A 17,292-nucleotide genomic window follows, 5' to 3' on the forward strand; every position below is an offset into this window, starting at 1 on the left:
GTCATGTTCACCCAACCGGGGTACATGTTTGGCCTCCAATGTCCTGGAAATCCTCAACACAGATGCTAAATAAACATCAGTGTGTGTGTCTTCCAGAATGTGTGTTTACCCAGGAGTCTGCGTAATAAACTGGATATATCAATTTAGCATAATTCTTGCCTCTAAACATGAAATCTGTACGTGTTCACCTGGTTTTTATTCGCTATTTCTTTCCCTCTATTATCCCATTTTGCAGGCGGCGCCTTCTCATCCGTCTTTACCCAGCATGCACCTCAAGAACCTATTTGCATCGCTTTATGTTGTCATTCATGCCGGTCTCTCTACCTTTCCTCGCCAGGAGAAGTATCCCTGGTCGGAGTGTCAAATAGCTGCAGACAATAAAAGTCAGTCATGCACACATGATGGTAATGACTGTATGAAAGCTGCTTGTTATTGATGGATCCTTTCATGTGCAAAATAACCCGTCTTATGGTGTTAAGTTGTTGAAATGGATAAGCTCTTAACCACTTGGAAAATGCTTCCCAAAGTTTTCACTCACGCTACGACATGAAGAGCTCATAAAATAATTTCCACAGTCCCGAGCTAAATCCATTCATTGATGGAAAAAAGTTACTCAGACCAAACTGGACCTTTGGGAGAAAAAGGAAACTCCCTTGAGAGTAGTTTAGAGAGTTTTCAAGAATAAATAGCTTATTTAGAGTATCTCAAGTCCAGACTTTGTATAGGCCGTTCCAAAACCTTCATTCCATCCTCACAAAACTTGTTACATTTATGAAAATATTCCAAAACAGATCAGGTTTTTGGAAGTAGGTTGGTTTTCAGTACCTGTGTGACCGATCTTTGAGTTATTTTTGGTCTGTTTGGACTCAGAACTGTCCCATGAATATAGTTTTTGTTTTTAATTACCTTAATTGTAACCAGTGAGAGCTGCAGTGCTTCAAGTGTTGTGCTTTTTTTGTCACCTCTTTGATGAATGTTTTGGTTAAACTTTCCATTGTTAAATGTTTCTACTTCTGAAAAGTGATGAAGAAATGGATTTATAATGTTTTCCAATCCAAACGATGTTACTTGCCTCTCCTGATATGTCGTAATCAGCTGCTCAACATTCCTCTAATTGAACTCACCTGGTCTTAATGTCGTTCTCCACTCCTCCTCACTATTTAAGCTTCCTGGTTTCCATTGTTCCTGTTTTTATTCTGTTGTGCTGCTCATTCTACTTTCACTCACCAAATTATTTGTATTTTCTAGCTTACAAATAGTTTCTAATTTGGGATGAACGTAGAAGTTTTTTATTTTTTTTGCTTTTATGTGTTTCATCATAAAGCATTTTATATGCTAACGTTTTATGTTGTTCACTAAATATTAAAGTTTATTCTGTGTATCTAAAAACTTAATAGATTTTGTGGCATCACAAAGATTTATTTCCCAAGGTTTGAATGAAATTCACACTATTATTAAAATTTTAAATGATCTTAAGTTATTAGGATGCATTTTCTGGAACTGAAAATGTGATTTTTTATATTTGTGGCCATAAAATGCAATAATTGCCAGTAAGTATGATGGACATAAATTGAAACTTAAGATCCACTTCTTAATGCTGCATAAGAAAGATCTTGATTTTAAAAAAGGTTTAAAGACATTACCTGGGTTTTTGCTACAAACTTTGTTGATATTTTACTAAAGTGAAAAAAAAACCCACCTCATTTTCACACTTGCGGTGTTTAAGTTAAAGGGAAAAAAAGCAATTAAAATCATAGATGAGTAAGATTGATCAGTTAATACATTGTTTAAATGAAACATGGCACCGTCATCCTCCTACCACTTCCTGTCATCTTCTTCTTCATTTCCGCCAGTGGTAACATCCAGTTGTTGATCACATAACTTGTGTGATGCAGTTTTGCAAAATGCATAAAAAAATACTCCTCCTTGTGGCAAAACTTTCTTTTTTTTTAAATCGCCATGTTTTCATTAAGCAAATTTAATGTCAAATTGCGCAACTTTAATTTTAATAAAAATTAAACTTAAAATAATCTTGTTTAAGATTATGCTGGATGGCTGCAGTGATAAAATGCTTCATAAATGTGTGAAGGTGAAATTGACGTCAGGGTCAAAGGTCAGCAAGCAGGAGACTCTTCCTCTGCTCCTCCGATGCTCTTCTGACACAAATGCCATCTAAATTTCTAGCATGCAACTGCGTTGCTTTTCCTCTTTAGTGGCCTCCAGTTGTGAGGTTAATGATTTAACGAGGGAGACCTTCTGAGAAACAAACTCATTTCCAGAATGGAGCTGGAATTTCAGCCACTGGTGTGTAGTCACTTCCCCTAATTGCTTCCTGAACTTTGCCCCTGAGGTTTACCCTGCCCCATCATGTCCTGATGAGGCACAATGACAGACATGGATGGAAAATGGAAGGCTTGGTGTGTGTGTGTGTGTGTGTGTGGTGTGTGTGTGTGTGTGTGTGTGTGTGTGTGTGTGTGTGTGTGTGTGTGTGTGTGTGTGTGTGTGATTGTTCTGGACTGGGCCAGCTGGTAGCAAAGCCAAATGTACCTCATTTACTTTTGACCTACACCCCTCCATCACTCCCTCAGAAGCAAGGCCACTCCTGAACCGTTTCACTGAAATGATCCCCACAGGCAAACTGTCGTGTCGTAATGGCGTCTCAACGAGGCCAAAAGTTCCCACATTGATTTCCTGGATTTCCCAATTCCTGGGAATCAGGGATGAGGACGTAATACTTCTGAGAACAGAAGCTTAACCAGATTTTCACTCACTAAACAATCTTTTTTCCCTAAAATTGTGACATAGAGGTCTGTCTGCAGAGTTTTGCTCTTTTGCTCTGCAAGCATAGAATTTAATTTATTAATATTATTGATTCTGGCTGCTAAGTCACACAAACTGAATCAAGCTTTTGTTTTCAGAGGAGCTGAAAATTTATTTCTGATTAGATTTTTAAAAATCTATCCCAATGCAGCATTTAGAATCCCCTACGTACATTTTTGGGGGAATTTTTCTACCATAAATCGAGAGCACACATTGGCAGTTTGAAAGCAGGATTTCATCTCTTCTCAAAACTTGTGCTCAAAACTTCTGGTCTTTCAAATATTCACTCTGCTTTCTCAAAACTTTCTGTTTTTCTCCGCTCGGCTCAACTCAATGGGATGAAAGTGTTACTTGTTTCAGTTGTTTAGACTCCAAATTACATCAATAAGTCCCTCCGATTTTGCACAAATTTGCAAAATTCACACAAAATCTTCAGATTCCCACATCTGTTTGATTTTTGTTGCACATTTTTCTTAAAAATGACCAAAAACATTGGTCAGCCTCACTTGATGCCAAGTTATAGTCCGTGATCGATGTGGCGATTCATAAAACGTCACATTTAGCATCGTACATTAGCACAAATATCCTAACAATTCTTTTCAAATATCTCTAAATTAACACCAAAAAATCACAAAAATTCTTAATAGTCTGAAAAGATGTTCAATACTATTTAATTTTAAGAAACAGCTATTTATTGATATTTTAGCAGTTTGGTGGGTTTTATCAATACATTCTGGCACAACTGGCCCTTTAAGAACATTCAGAGTTGATACAGCCCAAAATGAAAATGAGTTTGACGTCACTGAGAAAAAAAACAGAACCAGAAGAATTGGCTGACCTGATTGGGGTTTTTTTATTCTTGAACTGCATCTGCAAAAAGAAACAGACATTTTTATTTTTTTGTGGAACCAAGACATAATTTCCTCAGACTGAGCTTCAAAGTCTTTTTTTTGTTGCACATTTTATGTTTTCTTCTTTTGCGATCATAAAACCGAGGGCGTTTTTATGGGCTGCATATGGTAAGATGCACGGTCAACACTTTTTCCCTGATGTCATCCAGGATATTCCAACTTGAGATTTCTATTCAGCAAATTTAAATCCTTTATCCTTTGCTTTTTCCTCTGTCCCTACACATCTTTCTCCCCAGATTTTCTTTCCCACCTGCAAAAACAGAAGGCAGTGAAACCAGATACAGGCCAGAAAGTGGGTGCTTGCAAGCCGGTGTGCTGTCCTGCTAATAGAGATGGATGTGGGCTAAGAATTGTCTCCAGGACGGCCTGAACAGCGCAACACAGAAAGGGGAGATCCATTTCTCCCTCTCCTCCCCCGTCTTTTACAGCCGTCCTGTAACGAGCGGGCGGGGCTGAGACCTCACGATTTGATTTGAGGAGACCGCGAGATGGAGCCCTGCAGAGAGAATGGAGTAGTGAGGAGAGAAGGAGGGGAGAGTGGAGGAATGACATGCTGACATTAGAGGAAGATGGATGATAAGAGAGCAGGGAGAGACAACTGAAGGATCCAAAGAGGCATAATGCAAAAGAAAAACACTAAGATGAAGAAAGATAGCGAGCTTGACTGCAGACAAGCAACTTGTTTATGTTTTTAGTGCATTCTTTAAATGTCAACGTCATTTAAATGTTTCGGAGGTTTCTTTTTCGTCAAAGCATTCTGGCTGTTTTGATGGGACAAAAAAACAGAACTGTTGTCATTATAAAATAAGAATTGTTTTATGTTTATTTGATTTTAAATATATTTTCAGAGGTTACAATGTCATCTTATTTCATGCTTGAGAAGATGGCATGGTACAGTTACAATCATTCATATCTCTTTAACCCGAAATACGGGTCACATTATCAGACCAACAACACACCTGACCAAAAATATTGGCCAAGAATAATAAATCTGCTCACTTGACTGATCCTGACACAAAAAACATCAGTTTCTGAACATGGTTTCAGTTTTTTCTTCTGAATCCCAAACAAAAACAATCATGGAGTATTTTTGAGAAAAATATCCACGACAGAACTCAAAATGGTGTAGTCGTTATGCCGGGCCAGTAGGTGGCACTGTGAAACTACCAGAGAACAACGTGTGGAACACGTGGGAGTCATAGTTAAAAAAAAAACTGCTTCCATGGGCCAAATAATTGCACAATTCAACATTTCAAAAATAAATTTGCTTAATAGAAATGACAATTTTTGAAATATTCACGTTTTTGTGATTAAAAAAATTTGACGCTAACATGAAGTGGGGTTTTTTTTATTTATAAAAACAAAACTGGAATGGAAACACTTATTTTTCCATCATATGATCACCAACTGCAAACCACGAAGAAGACGACAGAAAGTATTTGGAGAATTTTAGTAAATAAACTTGTTCAAGTGTAAATTTGAATAAATGTGAAGTTGTGTTTTTTTTCTCACACAACAACGTTTAGGTTGTGTGTGGATTCACAAGCTAAAAGAGAAAAAAACTTATTTTATTTCTGTTAGTAGATTCACATCCCTCTCTGTCTGCCTGAACAGGAAAGAGTCACAACCACAATCTCCAGTAAAACATCATCTTTGTTTGCTTCCTGTGTCTCATCCTTGATGTTGTTTTGATGCCTTTTACTAATATTATGTCTAATATTACAATAATGATGAATTGCAAACTATTTCCTGTGTTGATTTCAGCTGCTTTATATGTGCAGGAGTAAAAAAACAAAAGCACATCAGACACAATAAATCAGCTAATAAAACTGTCCCCCGGCTCTTAGTGCTGCCTTAAATACGTATTGAAGGCAACGCGGCCTTGAGAGCAATGTAGCGCTTCCTCTGCTGGACTCCTTTGATAGATAGAGTTGGAGAGTGTTTCAGTGTGTGACACACTTAAAAGCATTCGATCAGAGGAAGAAAACCTTTAAATTGGCACAAGAGTTAAAAACACAGCCGTCCAAAACCTCTTCTTGTTTTTAACCACCATCAGACAGTGGCGTCAAACTCGTTTTTATTTTGGGTCACATTAACATCACAAATGCTCTTAAAGGGCTGAAATATATCAATTAACCTGTTAAACAAACGATTAGAAGTTCTTCTTCAAATAAAATCATATTTAACAGATTTTCACAACGATCAATCCCTTCAGGATTTCGGGGAGTTTTTTTTTTGTACATTTCTTTTTGCAATAAATTGCTCATTTAAAATCTTTGCAGGAAATTGGCGTCACTCTGAACTCTGAATGTTTTTGGAACATTTGCACAAATGTGACTTTTCATTACTTGCAAATTATCGAGCTATAACTTGACATCAAGATGTAAAATATACTGCCACCTGCAGGTTGGAGTTGGCGTCACTCTGAACTCTGAATGTTTTTGGAACATTTTCAGTAAACTCACAATTATTCATTAGCACAAAAAATTACACAATTTGTTGAATTTGTGTGAATTTCCACAATTGTAATAAAACTAGAAGTATTAACAAATAAAAGACACTTTGATTTAATTAATAAAATGACATTTAAGCACACAACTGCTGTCTTGAAGGTTTTATTTATGAATAAATCTGGAGTCTAGGAGGCCACATAAAGAGCTACGGCGGGCCGGATTTGGCCCCTGAGCCTTGTGTTTGACACGTACTCAACAAGCTCAAGAAAGAAAATGTGAACAGCTTTGTGTATCGTCAGAATTATTCATCATTGAAAGATTGGTAGATTGATACTTGAACACCAACTATAAAGCCTTTTGAAAATGCAAACATTTTAAAAAGACTTAAATAAATAAGCAATGCTTAGCCTGGTGGCCTGCCAGGCTTACAGTACACTGGGGTGAACCCTGATATCTAATATTTTGTGCCATCTTATGGGATGTAGCAAAGTACTTTGTTTCTGTGTTGTAATGCCATTTTTTTCACTCAGGAACCTTTAGCTTGAATGTGTTTACTAAAATCCTTTAAAGGTCCAACAAAAGTGTGTATTATCTGCAGCATTGTTTATTAAAATGGCGCAACTCTATTGATGTCTTAAAGAAAATATACATGCAGAGGCACTGCATTAAGAAATACAGTCAGAACTTTTACTTTCTATACTTTGAATATTTTTAAAAGCAAGTACTGTTGCTCAAGTAAAACTGTTAATGTGGTTGTTTATTTGTACTTTTACTGAAGTACACTGTTTGATACTTTCTCCACCGCTGATTTTGCGCTGGATAATAGCGCCATCTTGTGGACAAAAACCGCACTTTTTTAAATGGACAGCTCTGGAAAAACTGAAAAATTCTGGTTTTTCCACCAAATATTGATGTCTGATCTCTTCCTGAGTTAAAACCTCAGTATTGTTGTTTCTAAATGAATATGAATTTGTTTTCTCTTCATTATTTGAGGTTTTAAAGTGCTGCATCTTTTTTATTATTATTATTTTCTCATTTGCTGCTAATAAATAAAAACATTTTCTTTGGAATTTTACATACAAATTGTCAGTAGTTCATAGAATAAAAGAACAATGTTCACTTCACTAAAACATGCACATATAAAGAGTGAAATCAGAGAAATTGATCATTTCAAGTGGTCTCTTTTTTCAGAGCTGCATATGGATGTAATATATATCCATGGAGTTAATTATAAGTTTGTGATTCATTTTTGCTCTCTGAGTTCATGTGTTGCCCTCCAGATTCCTCTTAACTTCTGCCAGATCCCTGCGGATCTCCTCCAGCAGGTCCAGCCTCGTCAGCTTCCTGTCGATGGATAACAGCAGCTCCTCTCCTCCTGCGTCCCTGACGGCTGCGTCCTCCACGGTGGCCGGAGGCTGGGACTCAGAGGCCTGAAACGAGCCCATGGTTTGCTCCCACACCATCTCAAAGTACGAGTCGATGAAGGACTCCAGCTCCTCCAGGCTGCTGTTGCCCCACTGGTCGATCAGAGCCTGCAGGCCGCCGGACTCGCACATCCTGCGGAGAGCGCGCTCTCTCAGAACCGGATGGCAGAGAGAATGGACGCTAACTAGGTTTTCCTCTGAGGGAAAGCTGGGTGGACTCTGATATGAAACCAGAAGCATCGTTTGCTGCCTGGGTGAGAGCATGAGGCTGTGAGGAGACGGGAACCTGAGAGGTAACTCTATCGCTGACCAGCTCCGCTTGAGCACAGACAGGAACACCAAGCTGCTGTGCTCCGAAAACACAAATCCAGGCTGCCTTCCCAATCTTCTGGCTGGCAAAGCCACAACCTGCGTCGGGTTTAACTCCTCTGGATAAGACAAGGAAGATCCAGATTCAGCCACTGGAAAATAAAAATCATAATATATGATGTGATTTCAGGCTCTGTCACAAGAGATGAATCTGCTTTTCTCTCCTGCTTTTTCAGGATCTCTTACATGTTTCTCTCTTCCCTTGATTTGGTTTAAATTTACTTAATGTGTAAATCATCTGCATAGATCAAAGTGTCACTGAATTGTTAAAGAAACATTCCAGTAAGATTTAATTTCCCTTTGGATCAATAAATTATTTTTTAATTTGAATTAATCGAAAACTGCATCGATTAATTCGATAGTGTTTCTTTTCATTTTTTCAGGTTACTTCAAAATGTCGTCACTGAACCTGTTACATCAACAGCCTGTTATTCTGCATAGTCTTTGTACCTGAATCTTCAAAATATTATTTCATTTTATTTCCTCCAGGTGTTATGGAAAGAGATTCTTCAGAAAGCATAACAATAGTGTGTTTTTGGTGAAGGATTCAAAACTTGAAAACTGTAAAAGTCACATTTTCCTAGTCAGAGAGGAGCAAAAATACCTGAAAATCAAATTTTCTACAATTAAAATCTTTATTTTAAGATTCCCAAAAATGAGATTGTGTTTGTAAAAATTAAGTTTAAATTATCTAAAATTATTTGGCTTAAATGGATGATTTGTCCATAGATATCCTCAATTCAGTTCAGATTAAGTAAAGTTTTATTTTCTACAGGTCTCATGCAGTTGATTGTACTTAGCAATCAGTAAAACACTATTTTAATTATCGCATATCTTTGATAGCTAAAATGTATGTTTCTCCAAATCCGGAGTCTATTTCAGACCAGATACTTAAACATCTTTATAGACAGTCATGCCTACATGAACCCAGATAATTGAATATATTTTTCTGTGTGGAGAAAATTTAAAGTTTTACTCACAGTCAAGAGACAGTCGGTTTCTTCTTCTCATCTGTTTCCTTAGATTCCTCCTGCGCAGCATCGCATTATTCTGCTGTTCCTCTGCAGAACTGACCCGTGTCCACAGCGGGTCGTCTTTATGAACCCGCCTCTCTGTGGCCAGCATCTCCTCCACCAGCTGGACGAGCTCCCTGACCTGCGCTGCGTCTCCCTGGTTCTTATTGTCCAGGACGTGGTACCTGTTCCCGCAGCGCTCCACCAGCCTCCTCAGCGGCTCTCCTTCGCTCTCGATGCGTTGCTCCACGCTGGTGTCTCCCAGCCAGTCGCCGTGGCTGAACAGCACCACGGCTCTGCTCCAGATCTGGCTCCCACCAGCATCCAGCTGCTCCTCCATGGCTTCCCGGTGGAGAGCCGTGAACGAGGAGCTTACGTTGACGACCAACAGGAAGGCCGAAGGAGTCCTCAGGACCTCTGAGGTTACGGGGAAATGTCCAGGAGTGTCCAGCACAGAGACGGTCTTTCCTTCGATTCTGCACTGGTTTTCACAGCAGGAGACAGTTTGGGTGTTTGTGGGAAAGTCGTGTCTGTTGAGGATTGTGTTTCCACATGAGCTCTTTCCTCCTCTCCTGCCACCAACTAGAATCATCCTGAGCTCTCGCAGAGGGGCAAGATTCTCTGCCAATGTAAAGTTTTAAATCAAAACATTTCAACAACAAAGCACTAAATATATACTAGATGTAAAATCAGATTTTTTTTTCTCAGATTCTGTTTTAATCTCAGAATTCTGCCTTTTTTCTGAATTCTGACTTTAATATCAAAATTCTGATTTTAATCTTAAAATTCTGATGTTTTTCTCATTATTCTAATTTCAATATCAGAATTTTGACTTTTTCTCAAAATTCTGATTTTAATATAAAATTTTTGAGTTTAATTTCAAAATTCTGACTTTTTTTTTTTAATTCAAAGGCAACTCTTTCAGTACTCTGTGTTTCGGCTGTTTTTCAGTTTTCTGGAAGTTTGTTCCAGTCAATTCTGGGATTATTGTCATGACTGTCAGGGGGGGGGAATCTTAATCGTGAGGTGAAAGTCAGAATTTTGAGTTCAAAGTAAAAAAGTCAGAATTATTTGTATTTTAATCCTCTCTTCTGTAACTCACCCAGCTCAGACTTTGCCACCAGTCTTTGTTTCTCCTTCCTCCTCAGCCGGTCGGTGGCTCTCTCTCCCTCTTCCTTCATCCACCTCTTCATTTCTTCCAACTCTCTCCTCTCTATTTCGTAATGCCAGCTTCCATCGCAGCCACACGTCATCACTTCCTCAATCTTCCCAATCAGTTCTCTGACTTGGAATCCATCTCCTTTGGTTTTATTGTTCAGAACGTGGTACCGGTTGGAGCATTTCTCAACGAGCCACCGCAAAGGCTCCCCCTCGCTCTCGATGAACTTCTCGGTGGTGGTGTCGCCCAGCCAGTCCCCGAAGGTGAACAGCAGGATGGTGCGAGCCCAGGTCCACTCGCTGATGAGCTCCAGGTGTTCTTGCACTGCTCTCCTGTAGGTCTCCGTGAAGGCTCGGTCCACTCGGATCGCCAGCAGGAAGACGTGAGGCCCCGGAGGACACAGAGACAAGCTGAGCACCATCTCCCTCCGGTCGAAGAGGGGAGTCTCATTGCAGAAGTAGTTCATCCACCAGCCCGGAGTGTCCACGGCGGTCACCTGTCTGCCAAACACCACAGCGTCTCCAACCGAACACTGAGCAGTTCTGCTGAGTTTTCTGCTGTGTCCTCTGCCCAGGATGGTGTTCAGAGCTGAAGTCTTTCCTGAACCCTTCGCTCCGAGCAGCACCAGGCGGATGGCAGTGACTGGCCTTGACTTCTCTACAAGCACAAAGAGAGCAGAGGGATGACTTAGGGCCTCTGTCACTTTAAATCCACATAAACTGCTTCTGACAACTCAAAGTTCACACTCGCATGTGAAAATAGCAGCAAACAGATGTGCAATTAAAAACCATACATCTTTGAAAAGCAGAAGTGGAGCCTCTTGCACAACCAACAAGAAGGCAACAAGTTGTTTCTGGATTGTAAGTCACCAAAACGCTTGCCTTTTCCAGCGGCCATTATGCGGCGCATAGAGTGGTAGAACCAGCTGATCAAACATGCTGGGTTGCTGGGTGATGGGTGGAGCTTAGCTGGGGTTGCTCGGTAACAGGGCAATGTCTGTGGATTGTGACTCAACAACTGGGAGGATTTTGAAACTGCTCGTTTTTCAGACACAAAAATAAATTAACTTATTTATTTTTAACACCGTTTTTATAAGCAGTTGAGATCCAGATGGAAGTACAAAAAATGTAATTTTGCTTTAAGTCAGGTTTACAGGAATAATTAGTTATTTTAAAATATTTGCTTTTTTCAAAGCAACTTGACTGTAAATGGCATCCTTACATTTGTAATTATAGCATATCCTGAGTAAATTCAAAATGCAAATTGACTAATATATTTAGGATGTTAAAAAGTTAAAATATAGTGCGTAAAAACTGCACTGTTGAGTCTTGGGCTATAGTTTTGGTTTGGTCTATTTTGAATATTTTGCTGAATGTGTCAGAGCAAAACCTGTTATACTCTGCAAAGCTAAATGATAGTCAATAAATGTTCAATAGAGGACATTTATGCTTCAATTCCAATTGTGTAAATTTAGCATTGGAAAATTTAGTGTGTTTTTAATTACATAAACTTATAATTTCAAATGTATTGACAGCTTAAGGTTGTAAATATAATATAAAGCTATAAATTGTTGGTAATTAAAATAGGCCTAAGGTGCGTTACCACCGACACCCACTAGGGCAGTAAACACATTTCTGAATGAAACACACATCCTTCAATTAATAAATATTATGATCTGGTTCAGTGTTCTGTAGCTTTGTGTCCATAAAGTTTTAAAACATAAACTCTAACCTTCAAACTTCCCACAGTCACAGTGTAACATTAAGACAACCATGTCCTCCTTCTCTGAGTGTTTTCTTAAAGATTGCACAGTGATAAAGCGTACAGAATAAAACTCTTCACAATGTAAATGTCATGTAAAACAGATAAGAGAACACTCATGGATTTGTCTCTAAAAGTCATTTATCAGGCAAATGCAACCAATCTTGGCTCCCATCGACTTTCTGATCTCGGGTCTTAAGCTGCAGGCTACGAATCAACTTCTTCTGAGCATATAAAAAGAATCAACTTCTGAAGAACTTGGGGTTTGCAGTAATCGAGTTGTGGTGTGGGGTTTTGTTGGGCATATTTACAATATGTCCTCCTCTGCAGTCCCAGATTTCTCAGATAAAACATTTACATAATAACCACATTTCTCTGTTTCCCACAGGTTTGAGGCTAAAAGCTGCACGAGGAAGTTTTGTTTTCCATCTTTAAATAGGTTTCATGTGCTGCTGCAGTGAAGATAAGCTGAGAAAACCTTAATGCAAAGCAGAAAGAAAAGAAGTGAATAAAAATACGCTGCTGTGTTTATTTTGGAGCTGCAGAGGGTGAACTAAGACAGAACAAGGTTTAGTCACAAATGAGGCAGGAAAAGATACAGGCGCACACTGTAAAACATTTCAAATTGGTTTAACTTGAAAATGAAAGTCCACCTGCTTGGAAATGCAATTAAAGTCAACAGGAAAACTGTTTTGAAGTTGATTTAACAACAAGAGAGAAGTAGCCTAAACATTGTTTTTCTCGTTATTTAATTTGGAATTGTGAGTTTTAACTTAATTTAAACCAAATACACAAGAAAATAAAAACTGCCTTCACCCAGTTAAAGAGACAGATTTCTGTTATTTAATAACGACACTAATATTCTATTACTAGTAGAGTAGTAATACTAAATTAGTATTAATATAATATCAATGTAATACATTTATTACATACACTTATTATTAAAAGATACATGTATTTAATTATAAATGAATGTATTAAGTCTAATAAATGTATTAAATGCATTTAAAAAATTTAAATTTATTTAATCGTTTAAGTTAAATCAAAATTTAATTTAAATTAAATTAATATTCTAATATAATATCTGATGTTAATATAATATTATTAATTTAATAAATTGATCAAATAAATTTGATCAATTATATTGAATTTAATAAATTAAATTCAATATAATCATTTAAATTATTACTTCAGAGTAATTGTAATTCTTGTTTCAATTTTCTGATTTGATAATTAATTTTGAATTGGACATAAAAATAAATGTAACACAAGAGTCAGATCAATGTAACGCACTGCCATGCCGCTACACATTCTGGGAAATGGTTCCCCCTCCTGTCTTTTTTTTTTTAACTAGTTTATTCAACTCTAATAAAAAGTTAACGTAACTTTCTGCTGTAAGTTCATCTTTCACAAACACAAAATTTAAATTTATTTGACTCAAAGAGTAGAAGACAGTAAACACAACTAAATGTCTCTCAAATGTTTTACAGTGAGCTGCATGACATTATAAGAAATCCAAAGTGGAGCTGAATTTCAACATTTTTTAAGCTTTGTGGGACTCACCCCTCAGGAGAGATCTTTGACGTTTCATTCTTAAAAACCTCAGCTCAGCTCTCTCTGCTGCTCCTCTCTTCTCCTCCGCAGTTTTCTGCAAAACCTTTTCCCGCATCTCAAACACTCTGCCTCCATTTTCTGCAGCGAGTTTCTGCACCTTCACCAGCAGCTCTGCTATATCAGCGCCGTCGTTCAGGACGACGCTGTGACACCTCTGACCGCACTTCTCAGCCAGCCAGCGCAGGGCCGCCCCGCCTCTTTCCACACACTCTTCTGCGTGTGTGTGCTGAAACCTGTAAGCGAAGGTGAAGACGACGACGCAGTGACCCCACGCCCCTTCGCCCAGCAGGGTCACATGCTCCTCCACGGCTCTCCGACGCCTCTCTGAGAAGACCGAGCTCGCCTTCACTGTGATCAGAAACGCGTGAGGGCCCGGTGAGCACAAGGAGACGCTGGTTATGATCTCCCTCTTCACCAGGTTGGAAGTGTCCTGAGCGCTGGAGTCGCACCACCAGCCGGGAGTGTCCACCACCGTGAGCCAGAGGCCGGACACCGCTCCCAGCCTCCGAGTAGAAGAAGTCCTCTCCTTGGTTACAAACTCCTCTTTCCCAAGAATCAGGTTCCCCAGGAAGTTCTTCCCACAGTTCCTTCCTCCAAGAAGGACAATCTGTAACTGTGACGCTCCCCGGGAATCCCCTGGCAAAGCAAAACAACCAAATCAATCATCAGAAAGCTTTCAAAAAAATTAGAACAAATAGAAAGTAAATAAACTTACATATTGAGAGCTTGCTTTTTGCCATGTCAGACTGAAGACAGTCACACATTTTTAGGTTTTGTTTGGATTTCCAGGTTTGTCATATGGAAAGCAAAGTCTGCTACTAAAGGAGTGACAACAAAAGGTTGGGTTTTTCGAAGATTTTATGAGTCCGAAGGTCATCTGTAATGAGTAATCTACTGCACCTCCCAGCAGGCAGACAAGGCTGAAGAGAAACACGTACCCTAAAGAGGCAGAGGAGTGAGAAATGTGTTTTTATTGAGATTAAAATATTGCAAAATATTGTGTGTTGCTTTTAAGTGCTATTTATCCATTCTCGTCAGACTCTGTACTGCACAAACACAAAATCTTACCAAATATTTTTGTTTAGTTTCTAGTGTAAATATTGTAGTACAGTAAAAATAAGAACAAACTAACTCACAAGTAACTTTTAAGCAAGATATAAAAGCTTATTTTAAGTCAGTAAGTATTGATATTTGCAGATGTCTTCACCTGTCAGAAGATATTTTTCCTGTTATAAGTGAAATAATCGACCAGTGAAGTTATTCTCAAGCAGAAGACGTCGGATTTGTCCAAACCACAAGATGCAAGCAAATGAACGCATAAGAACAGATCCAGTTCTTTATTTATCTGAGCGTGAATGTTGCCAGGAACAGATCTGATTACCTGATTGTGATGAGATCTATTGAAACCACATATTTACTTTGAAAAACACAATCTTGATTTAATCCCAGCCTAAATTAAATCACACGAAAGCTTTCTGTTTTGTTCAGCAAGTTGAGAGTACCAAACTTATTTCTACATGTTAAATGTGATAATAAAGGATGATATATCTTTGTAATTATTACCAACTGCAGTTTTTCTACATTTTTTATTTTTCTACCAGCCTTTGTTTAAGAAACCACTGAGAATTTAATCTGACATGTGGAGTTATTTTCACTTTTAGCATAACAGCTCAGTAAAGAAAATTATGTTAACATCAAGTCTCTCTGACTCCAAAAAAGCCATCCAGTCATGAGAGCGCACGCTTTCCTACAAGATATCATGGCTGTCAGTCTACTGTACATGAAAACAAGGACCTGGATTTGATGTGTTTTTCATTCACGACAATTAGTTCAAATTAAATAATTTCCCTATTAGGTGCAATGCTAACTTTCAAGATCAAAAGAGAAGATGGGATGCAATATATTGATTAAATATTAGCACTTCCAATAAACTACTACACTAAACAAAGAGGAGTAGTGGCACGCATTGATATACGTGACTGTTATTTTCTTATTTCTGGTGCTTTGTTCTTCACTGTGACAATCAAATTGTCTTTGGATTATCGCCATGAAAGCAGGGCTCCTTGTGACATGCAGCACTGACCATCACATGTCTGAACATCCACATTGTTTCTACTAAAAAAAAAAAAAATCTGCTTCTTGTTTGTGTCATAGAGCTGAAGGAAATACTTTCATATTCTATTGGATTTAAGCACAAATTGTTTGCAAAACTCCAACTGTTTCGTCAGCTGTAAGACGAAAAAATAAAGCAGTCGGCAAATAAAATAATTTTTATTCACTTACAAAACGGTGAGATGTAGAAAAAGCTGAGATATTATAAACATTAGCTCATAGGTTGCAGAAATCTCTGGAGTCTATTTCTTCAGGTGCAAAATTAATCTACTCATGTAAAAGTGTCAATAGATATTACTGAAGTAAAATTCAGAAGTACAGAGTAGTAAAACTACTTTTACACTCAAAGCAGTGAAACTGTTCAGTGAAACTGTGTTAATATTCTATTTAAAGTCAACACGTAAAAATGTGTTATGTTTAATTAATTAATTCTAGTGATGATAACATGATTTTGTCACATTTTGTAGCTAAACAAAATATTTTTAGTGCATTAGCACACCAATACCTCTCTTTACCAGAAGAGGGCAGTGATGCAACAATAAAACATAACCCGGATGTTCATCCAAAGACCAAAACACATTTTTGTTGTTTTTGTTTTATTCATTTATTAACAGAGATAACAATGTTCTGTTAAGAATTAAAAAGAATGAAGAACTTGATTTAGCTCTTTAATTAATTCTTAGTCCCGAATTCCTGTGTCTGTGTAAGTGTGCAGAGAGAAAAGAGCAATCGTACGACGTCAGACTTCAGATATTCAGAGTTTTATCCAGAGAAAATCAATGCAAGAAGAATGTTACAATAATCATCTCACCTAGAACATCAAAAGTCCAAGACATTACAGAACAGAGACAAAGAACTGAGTAAAAAACAGAAGATGCATCCTCCGGGAAACTCTCACTCAGCACAAAGAGATTCCAACTTCTGCTGTAAACCAAATCATTTTATAGAATGCGTAATCTCATCATTTAAATATATGCATTAGGAGGTGTGTTCTTTTCCTTTGTGTGGGCTGTCTTAATGTTAATTTTATTACCTCCTGCTCAAGAGGCCCAAAGGCAGATATATGGCCCGGCTCTTTTCGTACCTGCCGCTGTCCAGTTTGATATAGAGTGCAGCTGCAGCGCTATCTCTTCCCCAAGCTGTTTTTCACAAAAAAATTGTTTGTATTTTAACCAAGCTTGCAGACAATGTAATGCTAAATAATGACTATAAGTTTGGATCTAATAAGTAACTATTTAAAAACATGCTTAAAGAAATATAGTTAATTCTAATATAAATAAAATTATTTATAAAAAGTTTTAAGATCCTAGTGAACTTTTGAACCATGCTCAGGAATTTGTTAATTGCCTGGCATACAGGCTCCTTATCTCAAGAGATCCAAGGAGTCTAGGCCTATGTTTTCTGTTTCTTCTGTCTGATCCTCCTTTTAAGAATTTATCTGCGTTTCAGAGATTGAGCCGTTGTTTTTAGTTTCATCTAAATTTATATAAACCTAGAGTGTACTTTAACTTTCTATGTTATATTTTATATGTGTCAAAGCTATCCTGTGCAGTATTGTGCTAACTTAAAATTCTATGTCAACAGTTCCTTAATCTTGTTAAGTTTAGCATGATGTGTTAGCATGTATTCATGTAGCTGACATTACCTGCATCCGTC

The 17,292-nt window shown here is 37.9% G+C and overlaps 1 protein-coding gene across 1 annotated transcript; it reads right to left on the bottom strand.

Annotated features, from left to right (window-relative positions):
* Positions 1–5,764: 5,764 nt before the first annotated feature.
* On the bottom strand, positions 5,765–14,370 carry si:ch211-214j24.15 (GTPase IMAP family member 8). Its single transcript, XM_055051962.1, has 5 exons — positions 14,240–14,370; positions 13,474–14,160; positions 10,093–10,806; positions 8,958–9,611; positions 5,765–8,069 (listed from the first exon to the last, which is right to left on the bottom strand). Exons 1-5 carry the CDS (start codon positions 14,286–14,288, stop codon positions 7,447–7,449), a joined length of 2,727 nt encoding a protein of 908 aa, XP_054907937.1. The 5' UTR covers positions 14,289–14,370; the 3' UTR covers positions 5,765–7,446.
* Positions 14,371–17,292: the final 2,922 nt, after the last annotated feature.

The sequence above is a fragment of the Poeciliopsis prolifica genome, unplaced genomic scaffold (genome assembly GCF_027474105.1).
Source record: "Poeciliopsis prolifica strain line A6 unplaced genomic scaffold, Auburn_PproV2 SCAFFOLD034, whole genome shotgun sequence".
Classification (NCBI taxonomy): domain Eukaryota; kingdom Metazoa; phylum Chordata; class Actinopteri; order Cyprinodontiformes; family Poeciliidae; genus Poeciliopsis; species Poeciliopsis prolifica.

What these genes read in the sequence shown, in the direction of transcription:
- si:ch211-214j24.15 (XM_055051962.1), bottom strand. Translation starts at nt 14,288, where the DNA reads ATGTGTGACTGTCTTCAGTCTGACATGGCAAAAAGCAAGCTCTCAATA. An exon ending in AAAAAGCAAGCTCTCAATAT is followed by an intron (nt 14,161 to 14,239) that starts GTAAGTTTATTT and finishes TTGCTTTGCCAG; the next exon opens with GGGATTCCCGGGGAGCGTCA. An exon ending in GGTGGCAAAGTCTGAGCTGG is followed by an intron (nt 9,612 to 10,092) that starts GTGAGTTACAGA and finishes TTACATTGGCAG; the next exon opens with AGAATCTTGCCCCTCTGCGA.